Source organism: Alosa pseudoharengus, unplaced genomic scaffold (assembly GCF_046254945.1).
Source record: "Alosa pseudoharengus isolate Yale_2024_CS ecotype anadromous, Long Island Sound unplaced genomic scaffold, YU_APseudo_1.1 YU_APseudo_1.1_scf_2, whole genome shotgun sequence".
NCBI classification, from domain to species: Eukaryota; Metazoa; Chordata; class Actinopteri; order Clupeiformes; family Clupeidae; genus Alosa; species Alosa pseudoharengus.
Window position 1 is genome coordinate 56,992,305 of NW_027468663.1, and position 13,166 is coordinate 57,005,470.

Below are 13,166 nucleotides of genomic sequence, written 5' to 3' on the forward strand. Positions count from 1 at the left end.
ACCTAGGGCCAAATCACTGTACTTCAGACCAAGGTGACGAAATCTCACCGCTCCTCACGCCGACATCAAAGCCTCGCATAACCACGGAAACCAGACATTTGTGTATCCGCACACCAGGGGCAGCCCATTGGCTCAGGATGGGGGTGAAACAGAGAAGGAGAGGAAGAAAAAAACCCCCCAGAAAGAACGAGATGGAGAGGGTTGCATGTCAGAGGGGATCAGGCCGCCTTGAAAGGGTTTCCGAGCAGCTTGTGTTGCCCTAACGCGGCCATTATCTGTGTTGCCCTAACGCGGCCATTATCTGTGTTGCCCTAACGCGGCCATTATCTGTGTTGCCCTAACGCGGCCATTATCTGTGTTTCAGGGAGAGGGGTAATGACAGAGCCCGAGCTGCATGGTGCTATTTTTGGGCGAGTCTTGAAGCGCTCGCTCTGTGGGAACTCCTCCGAGGCTTCTGGTGTGCGCCACTCGAGGCGGGAAGGCCCGAGGCCGTCGTTCCAGCCTCCACGTCCACCGACGCCACAACACCACCAGGGAGAACGATTCACAAACGGGGGGGAAAAAAAGTGACCTACGTTTTTGTTTATTTTTCCAAATAAAGTTTTTTTGTAAATTTGTTTTATACCTCACCTCATTCTACTGTATGTTTGTATTTTTGTTGTTGTTTAAAAATGAAGCCAAAGAAACTTGGAAATCACTCTTTGTGCAACACGTCCTGGTATTTTGAGTGTGTGCGAGCCAACCTGCAGTGTTTGAGTATTCAGTACACTAGGAGGAATTAGTATTCACATGCTTAATTGAACTTAGTCAAAAGTGTTTTTTTTACCCCCCTGTTCTTCATGTTAAAAAATACTTTTTTATCTTTTGTAAAATGTGATATTTATAACAATAAAATGTGACCAGGGACTTCTTTAAAAAGGTGTGTACGTTTCTGTGGGCTCAGTTACTGTGGTCAGTTGTATATCTCTAGGTGTATAATATCTCTCCTGCTTCCCCTCTATGAAGACTGCTACTTGGCTAGACTGATGGCGTTGGTTGTAAGGCGTTTATCATCATTACTCCATTAAGTAATCCTGGCCAATCCTGGCAGTGGGTCAGCCAGAGTAGCGGTGTGAAAAACAGCAGAAAAACAACAAAATGCATTAAATCACACTGCTCAACCAATAATGACCCCTGTAGGGCCGCACGATACAGGGACAATAACTAATGGTGATTTTCTGAAAGATATTACGGTTGCGATAAGATTTTTCAACATCAATAAATTGATTCACTTTACTATTCCAAATCTCTTTTTAAGTTGTGCCTACACCCCTCTCACACACAGACACACACACACCCACCTCTTGTGACAAATGTGTTGTCATTGCCTCACAGAGGAACACTACAAAAACAAAAAACAAGACACACACAACGTGCATTTCCTCAGACATTTCATATCTGTTTTCTGCATGTCATTACCATTCACAGCGTTTAACGAGGACGTTCAGAAGAAAAAGGCCAAATTAAAACCAAACGGGAAGGAGAGGCTGTGAGGGATGCCGCGCAAATCCCACTTTACCACCATTGTTCAGCACTTTGAAACCGAAAAATTACACTCCAGAAACAGTCTTTTGATACAGTGTGGGTTGAAAATAAAAAGCAAGTGCATGGTCCTCCATGGCTTGGTGTTCTCGTTGGGGGGGGGGGGGGGTTGTTGTTGTGTGTGTGGGAGGGGGGGGGGGAACTGTTCGTAGTCTCCTAAACTCTTCTTTGAGCATGTGGGGGTGTTGAAGGGGGAGAGAAGGATATGGATCCAAGAGGCTGGTCATCTGCCAACCTTCCCCAGGCGGTGGTCTGTTTTGGGGTCTGCGATGATGGCCTGCACGGCCACGATGGCCTCGTTGATCCGCGTCTGCAGCTCACGCAGCTCCTCGATGTGCAGCAGCCGCAGGATCTGAGCTGCTTCGTTCAGGGAGGCATCTAGACACGGAGAGGAGGAGTTAGGACTCTACAACTAGAACCAGCATGCGGCACATGGCTGCATTACTCACGGTAGTAAATCAGCAAATTCAGGTCCTTAAATAAGCTTTAGTTCATTTTTGCTTACTGCCTATACAAGACTATAAAAGTACTATTAAGCTCTAGTACTCTAAGCGATGCCATGCGTTTTTAGGCTAAAACATTTTATGTCACTTACTGCAAACATCACCTAACCAACCGCTAGCTGTCTGTGTTCTGAATACACTGTAAAAAATGCGATCTCCGTGGACAGCCCAGGCTCCAAAAACGGCAACAAAAACAACCTGGGCAAACCTAGCCCATAAAAGCATAAACTGTTCCAGCAAATCACAGACGAGATCTGCGTTTAGGAGAGTTTTAATTGCACGGGAGCAGCACTGGAGGGAGGGGAGGAAGTAGCGAGCTAGCTTGCTCTCTGTTTTGTTTGAAAGTCAACAGAAGTGACGTTACCCAGCATCGCTTAGAGCACCTTTAATATGTGGTATATGATGATCTGCCCACTGACATGAAACGGCCTCTTACTATGCCCTCCACAGCCTCAGTAGGCAATAGAACAGCGCAGTTATAGATCCCTTCCATCTGTTACTAAAGGGTTTCCGGATGAAGCGTTCAAAACCAACGCAGATACTTTGAAATGAAAATTAATCGGACTTTAGCTTAATGCTCCACAAAAGCTCAACGTTGTTTTCTGTGCCAAGGGAAATGTCTTAGGAACGCACTTGTTTTTTTATGTTATGTTTATGAAAGGGTAAATCTTGTGTGTGCGTGTGTGTGTGTGTATGTGTGTATGAATCAGGCACTTACCCCCTGTGTCAAAGCCAAGGATATGCTTATCCAGTGCAACAGGTAAGCCCTTCCAAAAACAAACAAGACACACCAAACGAGTTACAAATGGACCAATAATGGTATGCAAGCACCACAATAGCCATAACAAGTGTAACTAACAAGCTCTGAGCACATGTGAAAATGAGGAGAAGACAGGAGCACTCAGCTCTCACTTGCCTCTTTTGACTGGTTTGCTTTCGCGATGCACTCAGGAGTCAGTCGCTCTTGAATGAGAATCCTTATAGCCTGCAACACCACACAAACGAGTTCATGAGCATCACTCACTGAAGATCTGGGAATGTCCAATGTGTTCTTATGTTTCTTTAAAACCAATACACTGAGAGCCTCAGACACCTAGCGGTGAATCTCTGAGCACTCTGGTCATGTAACTACACTCACCTTCAGCATCACTAAATAGTCGTCATGACGCTGGATCTGAAGGAGATTGGACAGGGCAGTGACACCAGCTTTGAAGTCAGGGTTGTTGACTAGGGCGACAAAAAGAAGCTGACAGAATTAATAATACGACAAGAAAATTAAAGTGTATAGTACTTCACTGGCATGATCAAAACAATTAAATTCCCCAGTCCTAGTCCTTATGATTCTGAAGTGTGACAGGGAGATGAAAAGAGAACTCTGCCTTTAATGGACAATACACTTATGGCCACTTATGTCTCAGTTATTCATCAATCAAAGACTGATTGAGGGTATTAGCACACTTTCTCGTATTGTTGACCAGACAATGTCATGGAGGTTGAGTTCTAGGTATTCTATTTCTGTGCGAGTTCCAGGAAATCTATTTCTGGGGGGGGAACAGCCCTTGATGTCGGGAGGGTCGGTGAACTCCAACTCCCAACAGCCTCTCTGTTCTGGGCAGCTTGAAGTGGGTGAACAGTCATTCCGGCGGTCAAGACAGACTTTTTTTGGGGGAAGCCACTTCAGTGTGTGTTCTGGCTTTTTTTAATCAACCACTTCCATCAGAAAACACTGAGGCTGTGGGGAGGGGGGCGTTGTGGGGGGGGGGGGGGGGGGGTCCTGAGACAGGAAATACAACATACAGAGGAAAATGGGTTGGGGAGTGGCAGAGAGAGAGAGAGAGAAAGAGAGAGAGAGCACATGAAGGAGAGAAACATAGAGAGAGAGAGAAAGAGAGAGAGAGCACATGAAGGAGAGATACATAGAGAGAGAGAGAAAGAGAGAGAGAGCACATGAAGGAGAGAAACATAGAGAGAGAGACAGATGGAGAGAGAGAGCACATGAAGGAGAGATACATAGAGAGAGAAAGATAGAGAGAGAGAGCACATGAAGGAGAGATACATAGAGAAAGAAAGAGAGAGAGAGCACATGAAGGAGAGATACATAGAGAGAGAGAGAGAAACAAGAGAGAAAGACAGATGGAGAGAGAGGTGGAGGGATGGAGAAAGAGGAGAAGGAGAGAGAGAAAGATAGAGAGAAAAAGAGAGAGAGAGAGAGAGAGAGAGAGAGAGAGCACACTCACTGTCCAAGTTGATAAGCGGATCTATGGGCTTCTGGGTGTTATTGGTTGCTGCAAGAGGGGGGCAGTTCCTGTACTTCTCCACTGTGACGGGGGCATAAGATCAGACCACCACATTAGTAAGCAAAGTTATTATATCATGTACAATGTACAATCATCCCATAAGTTCTTACACCTATATGCATTTACATAAATGCCAGAAGCTGGTTATGTTTAAATGTTCTGGTCTAACAGCTTAATGTTGCCAAGCCGGCTTTAATAATGTATGACTGAGATGCCAAATGTCAGAGCCTCTGCCAAATATGTGACACGTGCGCTATCTAGTGGTGAAAATATATATTGCAACATGAGTGTCAAAAGAGTGAAAGTCTTTGCCAGCTCTGGAGAAAAGCCAGCCATGTATTCAAGATGTAGGCTAATCAAATCCATTTGTGCAAAAGATTAGCATCATTTGCACAGCCATTCATAAATCATTAATGAAAAACAAATAATAAACAATCAAAAGAAGAATTAGCATAACACACCATTATCACCATACTCCAGTCGGACACCAAGGCCAAGCAACCAGTCCACACACTCCGGTCTCTCCTGGACACTAAATGGACAATTTACATCTTGAAGATACTAAAGGGCAGAGGAAAACAGGGGGATGTTTAGTATTTCACCACGGCATACAGGAAAGCTGAAAAATAACTTAGAGCAGTTAGAGTGGTATTTGTTTTAGAGGTTTGGTGTAAGATAAGAGCAGAGAACAGGGATCATAGTTCCAAAAGTTTGGACAGCTATGACCATGACCATATGACCATAAAACGATACCGGTGGGGATGTGCACACCTCCACTACTACTCATATGACCATAAAGACATGGATGACAAATAATAATATAATGTCCTGCTATTGAACTCCGATAAAACAGAAGTCATTGTTTTAGGTCCTAAAAAGATTAGGGATATCCTATCCTCAGCACAGATCTTCGACTATCCTCATTCACAAGTGTTAAAAATCTAGGAGTTACAATTGACCAAGACCTATCACTAAATAATCACATAAAACAGATTACCAAAACTTAATTTTATCATTTAAGGAACATTTCAAAGATAAGGAAGTTTTTACCAGCGTTTTTACCAGACGCTGAGAAATGAATCCATGCTTTTGTCACCTCAAGGATTGATTATTGCAATGCTCTATACACTGGCTGCAATAACACCTGTCTAAAGAGCTTACAGCTTATACAAAATGCAGCCGCTCGCACACTTACTAGAACTAAAAAATATGAACATATTTCCCTTATCCTGACATCCCTACACTGGCTGCCTGTTAAAAGTCGCATTGACTTCAAAATATTACTTCTAACATACAAAGCCATTAATGGCCAGGCACCAGAATATATTAAAGATCTCCTAGTCCCATATAACCCACCCAGACCGCAACAATCACAGAATACTGGCCTTCTTGTAATTCCAAGAATCTCAAAGACTACAGTAGGAGGCAGAGCTTTCAGCTATCGCGCACCCCTGCTCTGGAATAATCTCCCTTCCTCAATTCGACTAGCAGACACCCTCCCTATTTTAAGTCTAGACTTAAAACATACCTCTTTACTGCCTCCCATAGTTAGGTATGGTGCGGTGTGGAACTTCACCCACCTCAGGGATTTTTGGAATGGACCACCCTGCTGAGTCCTCGTGTGACTGGCACCCCAGTCATGCGTGCGATGGTGGTCACTGACCATAGCTGCGCTGGTGTTTACTACCCCTCACCATGCCTTAGTATAGCATAGTGCTGTTATGGACTTTTCATGTGCCACGCCGTACAACCCCCCCCCCCCTCCCTTTCTCTCTCTCCCTCTCTTGCCTATTCTCACTATGGTATACTGTAACAATATATAGTACCACTGATTACTTATTGACATTAACCATTTTGATTTTCAGTAATACTAACCCACTCTACATTTCTCTTTCTTCCCCCTTACCTCACTTGTGAGGTTTATCATCACCAGTCATCAACCATCCGTGTGCTTGGCCCTCCTCTCACTCATCTCACCTGAAGTCCCATCCATATGACTGCCCTATCATCGCCTATTACTGTCCCCCTACCTGGATTCCTGGCCCGTACAGCCTAGCACAAAATCAAGTAACAATGCTGTATTGGGACAGTGAATCCCAACCTAGGGAAAAACAACTTGTCCTTTTATGGTGCAAAAAGGTCTGCATCCGAAAGACTGACAGCATACCTTACTGGGCCATTGATTCAGTGTGTGTGTGTTGTGTGTGTGTGTGTGTATCTATGCCAGAACAACTCACCTTTTCAAAGGCTTTGGGCCACTCAGAGCTAGGGATGTTGCGCAGGTTACCTCGGTCTTCAATCTTATAATGCCTTATCTTTTGATCCTCTAGCCACACTATGAAATTCCTGAATTCTGTTTCATCTGCAGACAGTCAAAGATGTGAAGGTAATGTTGAAACGTATATTAAACAAAAGTAGATATTGAAAATCTCTAATTCTGTCACTAAAGTTTACTTCAAGTAAAAAAACTCCACTAAGGAAGCAAGTCAGCGTGCATCAGTGTCCCTGAAATGATGAAAGGATAGTGAACCTGATGACCTAATCAGCAAGGGATGACAGGACTGCCTGATCACACCAGATCCCTGGCAGCTGGATAGCTCAGCTCACGGGAAAAGACTGGGCACTTCGACAAGTGAGGCGGCTAGTACTGGACTCACTATTTGTATTAGTGTATCTTATATTAGTGTATCTTTAATGCTGATGAAATATTTCAGCGATATCGGTTATACACACCCATATTTAACAAACCCATACACTCCAGTGCATTGATCTACGATGATTACACAAATGACAAGTTAGGTAACAAGCCAGCTAACTAACGTTAGCTAGCTCTGCTAACTGGACAGAACACCACGTCAGCTCCTAGAGAGTAACTCTTACCTTTACAGTCAAAGCCAGAGGGGTTGTGGTAATCCAGTGCAGTAAGCTTTCTTTTAAACATTTTAACACAGATAAATCCTTGTGCAATTGTACTATTAGTTGTCTGGCTGCCGCTAACGTCTGTCGCCTTCTAGGTAGGTCTGGGGAAAGCACAGGAGCTGAGAAATGGTCGCGCATCTATGACGTATTTTGACAGCGCCTGGTCACTGAGTTGTTTTTTTTAAGAGTTTTTATTTTATTTTATTGATAACCATGAACAAACAAGCATGGCACTTTTTTCACACATAAACACATTTACAATGTTTGAGCAAAAGAAAAAAGACAGAGAGCAGCCTCAGCTCAAATTTAGTTAATAAAGAGATTAGGTCAAGGCTCTTTTATCGTTTAAACCTTGCAGAAAAGGTTGAATTCATTCTTCCAATGGACCATACACAGTTCAGTTTTAAAGTAGTTAAATTTGTGAAAGAAAAAAATCCCAAATCAAATTAAGAATAAAGTTACAATTATGGCCGCTGTATTGGATTAATTGTCGAAAACACAGAATTAAAGAAAAACCTTGTCTAATGGCAATGAATTGGCCTGATGACTTTTTTCTTTTGAACCAATGCCAAAAGGTCAGCATAGGCCACACACATTATTACACACATCAGACATTATTATGGGCTATAACAGGGGTGTTCATTATGTCCAGATTTTTTCCATACAGAGTGTTCATGGGCTAATGCATAATTTACCAAACTTGGGGTGCGTTTCCCATAACTTAGCAACTTTGTTGGTTGCAATGCAATTTCCCATTGCCAACCAACTAAGTTGCTAACAGGTTAGCAACTATGGTTTTGGGAAACTCACCGTTGGTCGGGACCCCATGTGGGCCTGAAATTCAAACGTGGTCGCCGAGATACTGGGTATATTACAATTGACTACAGTACATTACATTATAATATACATACAATAAATAAAAAAATATTAAAAACCCCATGATCCAAGTTAAGTAATGGATCCTTCATTATAATCTAAGTAAAAATAAACTTAGACAGCCTGCATGAGATGTTTGATGGAATTATGCTTGATCAATTTTCGAAACAATTTTCAAAACATTGAAGAACCGCTCTCGTCTGGATGTTACAGCAGAGATGGGTTGCACTCTCTCTCTCTCAACATGTGAATGATTGGAGTCGCTAATGTTTTGTGACATCAAAATAGGGTCACCTGCAAAAAAAGCTTGGGAACGCCTGAGCTAATGTGATTGGCATATGTTCACATGACAATGAGCTGCGGTGAAAGATCGGTAGCTATGACTACCTAAAACCGTTTTGATAAAGAAACTGTGTCAATTTAAAAATAGCCCTTAGCCTATTTCATAAGCCTGTACAAAAGTGCATTAGTTTCCTCAAAATTCTACCCCTGGCCTATTTCATGAGCCTGTACAAAAGTGCATTAGTTTCCTCAAAATTCTACCCCTGGCCTATTTCATGAGGCTGTACAAAAGTGCATTAGTTTCCTCAGAATTCCACGACATACCTCACTTTGCCTCAGCACACCAGTTGAGAACCACTGGGCTACAATCTCTTTAGGTAGCTCTTTAGGTCTCTGAGGGAAAATAAAGCATATTACATATACAAAATTAAACATATTTATGTTTTTTTCTTTTTCCCAGAAGTCATATGATATTTAGGCTACTGTAGCAAATAAATACAGTTTTAAACAAGTAATCTGTGGCCACATAGTCAATCATGATCTGCATTGAAATGTGTGGTGTTGGATGGGTTTTCATCTGTGGTCTTAGTTTCTGTAGCACTAAACATCAGGAACCCGTAGTCTACTCCTTCATTTCTGGGTGAAGAATGTTCAGTGATGGCTTTCTCTGTGCCACTGCTGTCAGCCGTGAGACATGGCCCTTCCCCAGAACTGTCTTCAACTGAAAGGGTCTGGATGCTGGTTTCCATTAAGTCTTTGGCACTGAGCACCGGGTACTTTATTGCCTCCTCATCTTTGCTTTCTGTTGTGTCTTGTGGTGCAGTCATGGCCTCCTCACCACCACTGGTGCTTGGCAGAGGATAGTTAGGTGTCTCTTGGCCACCAGACGGTGATGCTGGCTCAGATTCTCTGTCATTAGCAGTGAACATGAGGTAGTTAAGTCCCTCTGCGCTGACCACTTGGGTAAGGCCATCCCCTGGGCTCTCATCTTCATCCACACCTTTGCACTCTTCATCTGAAACAAACACAAACATCACGTCATGTACATAATAGTAGGTATGTATATGTGAAGAGATGGTGGTGTGATGAGGCGATACACTGGCAAAAATAAAATCTAACCAAGTGTTATTAATCTTATAATAAGATCAAAAGATCTATTTGGTATTGTTTTAGTATGAAGAGCCTTACCTAGCGCTCTCTCAAAAGATCATTTTGACTTTCGACTCATTTTGAGTTTGATTTATTTTAAGGAGTCTTATCATGACAAATTTACTTAATGCAGTGGCAGATAAACTTTAACACAGCTTAAAATAAGTCAAACTCTTCTTAAATTAAACCAAATGATTTTACAAGAGAGCGCTAAGTAAGTCTCTTTACTAAAAACAATACCACATAGATTTTTTGATCTTGATATAAGATTAATAACACTGGGTTAGATTGTATTACATAAGCAGTTTTTGCAGTGTATCTAAATGGGAAGTAATCATTTTATGGGCTAATGATATGCTTGGTAGTTAATGATGCGCTAGTATATATCACACTACACACAAGCACTGAAATATATTATGTGAATAAATCTTACAGAATCATAAAGGTTAGGCTGTTCATCATGTGGCAAGAAAACAAATTTACTTTTCACTATTAATGCTTACCATCCTGGAAACCATAATTCACTATTCCTCTTGACCCATCTTGTTCTTCTCTAAGCTGATCCCCCAACTGTCTTAGTTGACTGATTCGTTCTTCCAGGCAGCGGAAGTTTGGCCTATCGCTGGGAGTCTTTGACCAACATGCCAACATTAAGGCATATCTGTCAGAAAACCAAACCAAAACCAAACAAGACAAACAGAGAACATTTCTGTTCATGATTTCAGTAGCCAATATAATTCATTCTCCAGGTTATGGACAACTACAGGTATCAGGAAGAAGATAATAGTGTCTATTATGTACGTATACAGGAATATTAATAAGCAGGTTTCTCTGTGTTCATGTAAACATCATATCCCAAAATATGATAAAGTCAGGATAAGCCCCATAACCAGGGTACTAAAGTGCATGTGAACACCATCCATCAAAAAAACTCACAGGCTCTTGGGGCAGTCTGCAGGAGCCGGAAGTCTTCCACCTGAATTGATGTGGTGCATGACCTCGAGGTTGGTCAGGGCAGGATAGGGCTGTTTGCCCAACGAGACAACCTCCCACAGGAGCACCCCAAATGCCCTGGGACAGCAAAGACATGAGGCAGACATGAGACAGACATGAGGTAGACATGAGACAGACATGAGGTAGACATGAGACAGACATGAGGTAGACATGAGGCAGACATGAGGCCGACATGAGGTAGACATGAGGTAGACATGAGACAGACATGAGGTAGACATGAGGTAGACAGACATGAGGTAGATAGACATGAGACAGACATGAGGGAGGGATGAGGGAGGGATGAGGTAGACATCAGACAGACATGAGACAGACATGAGGTAGACATGAGGGAGGGATGAGGTAGACATGAGGGAGGGATGAGGGAGGGATGAGGGAAGGATGAGACAGACATGAGGTAGACATAAGGTAGACATGAGGCAGACATGAGGTAGACATGAGGTAGACATGAGACAGACATGAGGTAGACATGAGACAGACATGAGACAGACATGAGGCAGACATGATGTAGACATGAGACAGACATGAGGTAGACATGAGGTAGACATAAGGCAGACATGAGGTAGACATGAGGTAGACATGAGGGAGGGATGAGGGAGGGATGAGGGAAGGATGAGACAGACATGAGGTAGACATGAGGTAGACATGAGACAGACATGAGAGACATGAGACAGACATGAGACAGACATGAGGTAGACATGAGACAGACATGAGACAGACATGAGGGAGGCAGCACTACAGGAAACAGTGGCCTGTCTTGACAGATTCTCAACCTGTTCACACTGTTTCTGTTTGTGAGGTCTACAGTGGCGTGATCTGTTCCTGGGTCAGTTACTGAGGAAGTTCGAATCTGTGTTGTGCTCTTGCAGCGTCAGCCAGAGTGCGGTGCTTGTTGGTGAATGAATCACTGGGAAACTTTATGCATTCATCACAATAACTGATATGCTGAGCTCTTTAGCAAAATAATTAACATATTCTTCTGCATTTCAGTAGAACTACACTTTGTTAGAATTGCAGTGCTTTGTAACAAGTACATGACATTTTAAAAACAGGGACAAGTTATTTCTTATTACAGAATTATTTGAACAGTCTACACTCACCATACATCTGAGTACTTATTGAACATGCCATCTGTTAGGCTCTCCGGAGGCATCCAGCGAACAGGAAGCAGGCCCTCTCCTCTCTTCCTGTAATAGTCGTTCTTGTAGACGTCGCGGGACAAGCCAAAGTCTCCGATCTTAACAACACGTTCGGGGTCTGTGTAGCCTTGGACAGAGACCAAACAGTTCCGTGCAGCGAGATCCCTGAGTAGAGCGTATATTTCAATTGCAGTGACGGGAGGCCAACATAGCAGCTAGCAAATATAAAAGCTACAATTATACTCCTTGTATTTATTGCTAGAAATAAAAACGCTACATATTATCCCACATCACATTCATTTAATCGTGATGGTATAATGATTATTATTAATAATTGTACTTATTGAAATCACACCTGTGCACAAAGTGCATTTTCTCTAAGTAGGCACATCCCTTAGCGACATCCAGGCAGATATCCATCAGATCACCCAGATTAAGAAGTGGCCCATGGTCCTGACATCCATGAATTAAACACATCATGGAGAATATATTAGCATAACCATATTCCCATACTCATAAACTGAATTAATTAAAAACAGTTTTACTTTCAGACATTTTGTGAGCACGGATGTAATCCCTGTGATGTTACTACCCAAGGGGAATCTCATCACATTTAAGCACTGATGGTAATACTGAGTGCCAACCTCATGCATATTCCTGTCAATAACGAGTGAGCATTTTAAAATCCATTTGGTAATGAAGTGAGATATGGTTGTGAGTGCGTGGGGAGGCACTCACCTGAGCAGGGCGTGCTCCCATGAGGTAGGAGCGCAGGTCGCCCCCCTCCATGAGCTCCAGGATGAGGTACTGCGGCTCGTTCAGCAGACACACGCCCAGTAGACGCAGGATGTTGGGGTGGGAAAACTGACTGGGGGAGGGGGAGCAGCATGTTATGAAGGTGGGAAGGTTGGCTTATGAAGGTTAGCTTGTGATCGATCATCCATAAACTCACTCATGTATGCACACATGCATAAAAACAAACATGCACACACAAACATACGCACACACAGACACATGCACACACGCACACACACACACACACACACACTCCGATAGTTGCACATAAACATTGGGTTTGCATTTATTTTAATTATCTTATCAACACTGAACATCAGACAGAAAATAACAACAGGAATTCCCACCTACCTCATCAGATGAGCCTCTTTCAAAAAGTCTGTTTTTTCATCATCTGTGGCTCCTTCCTGCAGGGTCTGCTCAATAATGGACATCATCATGGTTTGAATGAAGGTCATTGAAATCAAATGTACACCACCATACCCAAACGAATCATATAAGCTCTTTGGACTGAACTTCTTGTATATGAACTCAAATTGGATTTAAATGTGTTCCTTTGTGTTATTTACCTTGACGGCCACCCTTGTGTCTAACTTTAAGTCCACTGAAGGGAT

The 13,166-nt window shown here is 42.7% G+C and overlaps 3 protein-coding genes across 3 annotated transcripts in view; 1 reads left to right on the forward strand and 2 right to left on the reverse strand.

The window, feature by feature from the left end:
* nid2a (nidogen 2a (osteonidogen)) overlaps positions 1-1,130 on the forward strand; it is a 57,071-nt gene extending 55,941 nt beyond the window's left edge. Inside the window, exon 24 of the mRNA XM_076295610.1 lies at positions 365-1,130. The gene's annotated coding sequence lies outside the window, so the exon portion shown is untranslated. The remainder of the gene's footprint in view (positions 1-364) is intronic.
* Positions 1,131-1,271: 141 nt separating this feature from the next.
* On the reverse strand, positions 1,272-7,420 carry rtraf (RNA transcription, translation and transport factor). The gene is made up of 8 exons (XM_076295611.1): positions 7,262-7,420; positions 6,619-6,743; positions 4,843-4,942; positions 4,322-4,402; positions 3,223-3,311; positions 3,001-3,069; positions 2,803-2,851; positions 1,272-1,959 (listed from the first exon to the last, which is right to left on the reverse strand). The coding sequence occupies exons 1-8, from the start codon at positions 7,320-7,322 to the stop codon at positions 1,805-1,807; spliced, it is 729 nt and encodes a 242-aa protein (XP_076151726.1). The 5' UTR covers positions 7,323-7,420; the 3' UTR covers positions 1,272-1,804.
* Positions 7,421-8,988: 1,568 nt separating this feature from the next.
* LOC143133595 (proto-oncogene tyrosine-protein kinase ROS-like) overlaps positions 8,989-13,166 on the reverse strand; it is a 4,334-nt gene continuing 156 nt past the window's right edge. The window contains exons 1-8 of the mRNA XM_076293344.1: positions 13,122-13,166; positions 12,904-12,968; positions 12,496-12,625; positions 12,113-12,210; positions 11,719-11,922; positions 10,544-10,678; positions 10,111-10,268; positions 8,989-9,473 (exon numbers count right to left, since the gene is read on the reverse strand). The exon at positions 13,122-13,166 is cut by the window's right edge and continues 156 nt beyond it. Of these exons, the coding sequence (XP_076149459.1) occupies positions 8,989-9,473; positions 10,111-10,268; positions 10,544-10,678; positions 11,719-11,922; positions 12,113-12,210; positions 12,496-12,625; positions 12,904-12,968; positions 13,122-13,166 (1,320 nt within the window). The remainder of the gene's footprint in view (positions 9,474-10,110; positions 10,269-10,543; positions 10,679-11,718; positions 11,923-12,112; positions 12,211-12,495; positions 12,626-12,903; positions 12,969-13,121) is intronic.

Coding starts and splice junctions, on each gene's coding strand:
- rtraf (XM_076295611.1), bottom strand. CDS start 7,322: ATGTTTAAAAGAAAGCTTACTGCACTGGATTACCACAACCCCTCTGGC. Junction 2,852..3,000: donor AAGCAAACCAGTCAAAAGAG/GCAAGTGAGAGC, acceptor TGTTTTTGGAAG/GGCTTACCTGTTGCACTGGA. Junction 1,960..2,802: donor CCTTGGCTTTGACACAGGGG/GTAAGTGCCTGA, acceptor CTCCGTGTCTAG/ATGCCTCCCTGAACGAAGCA.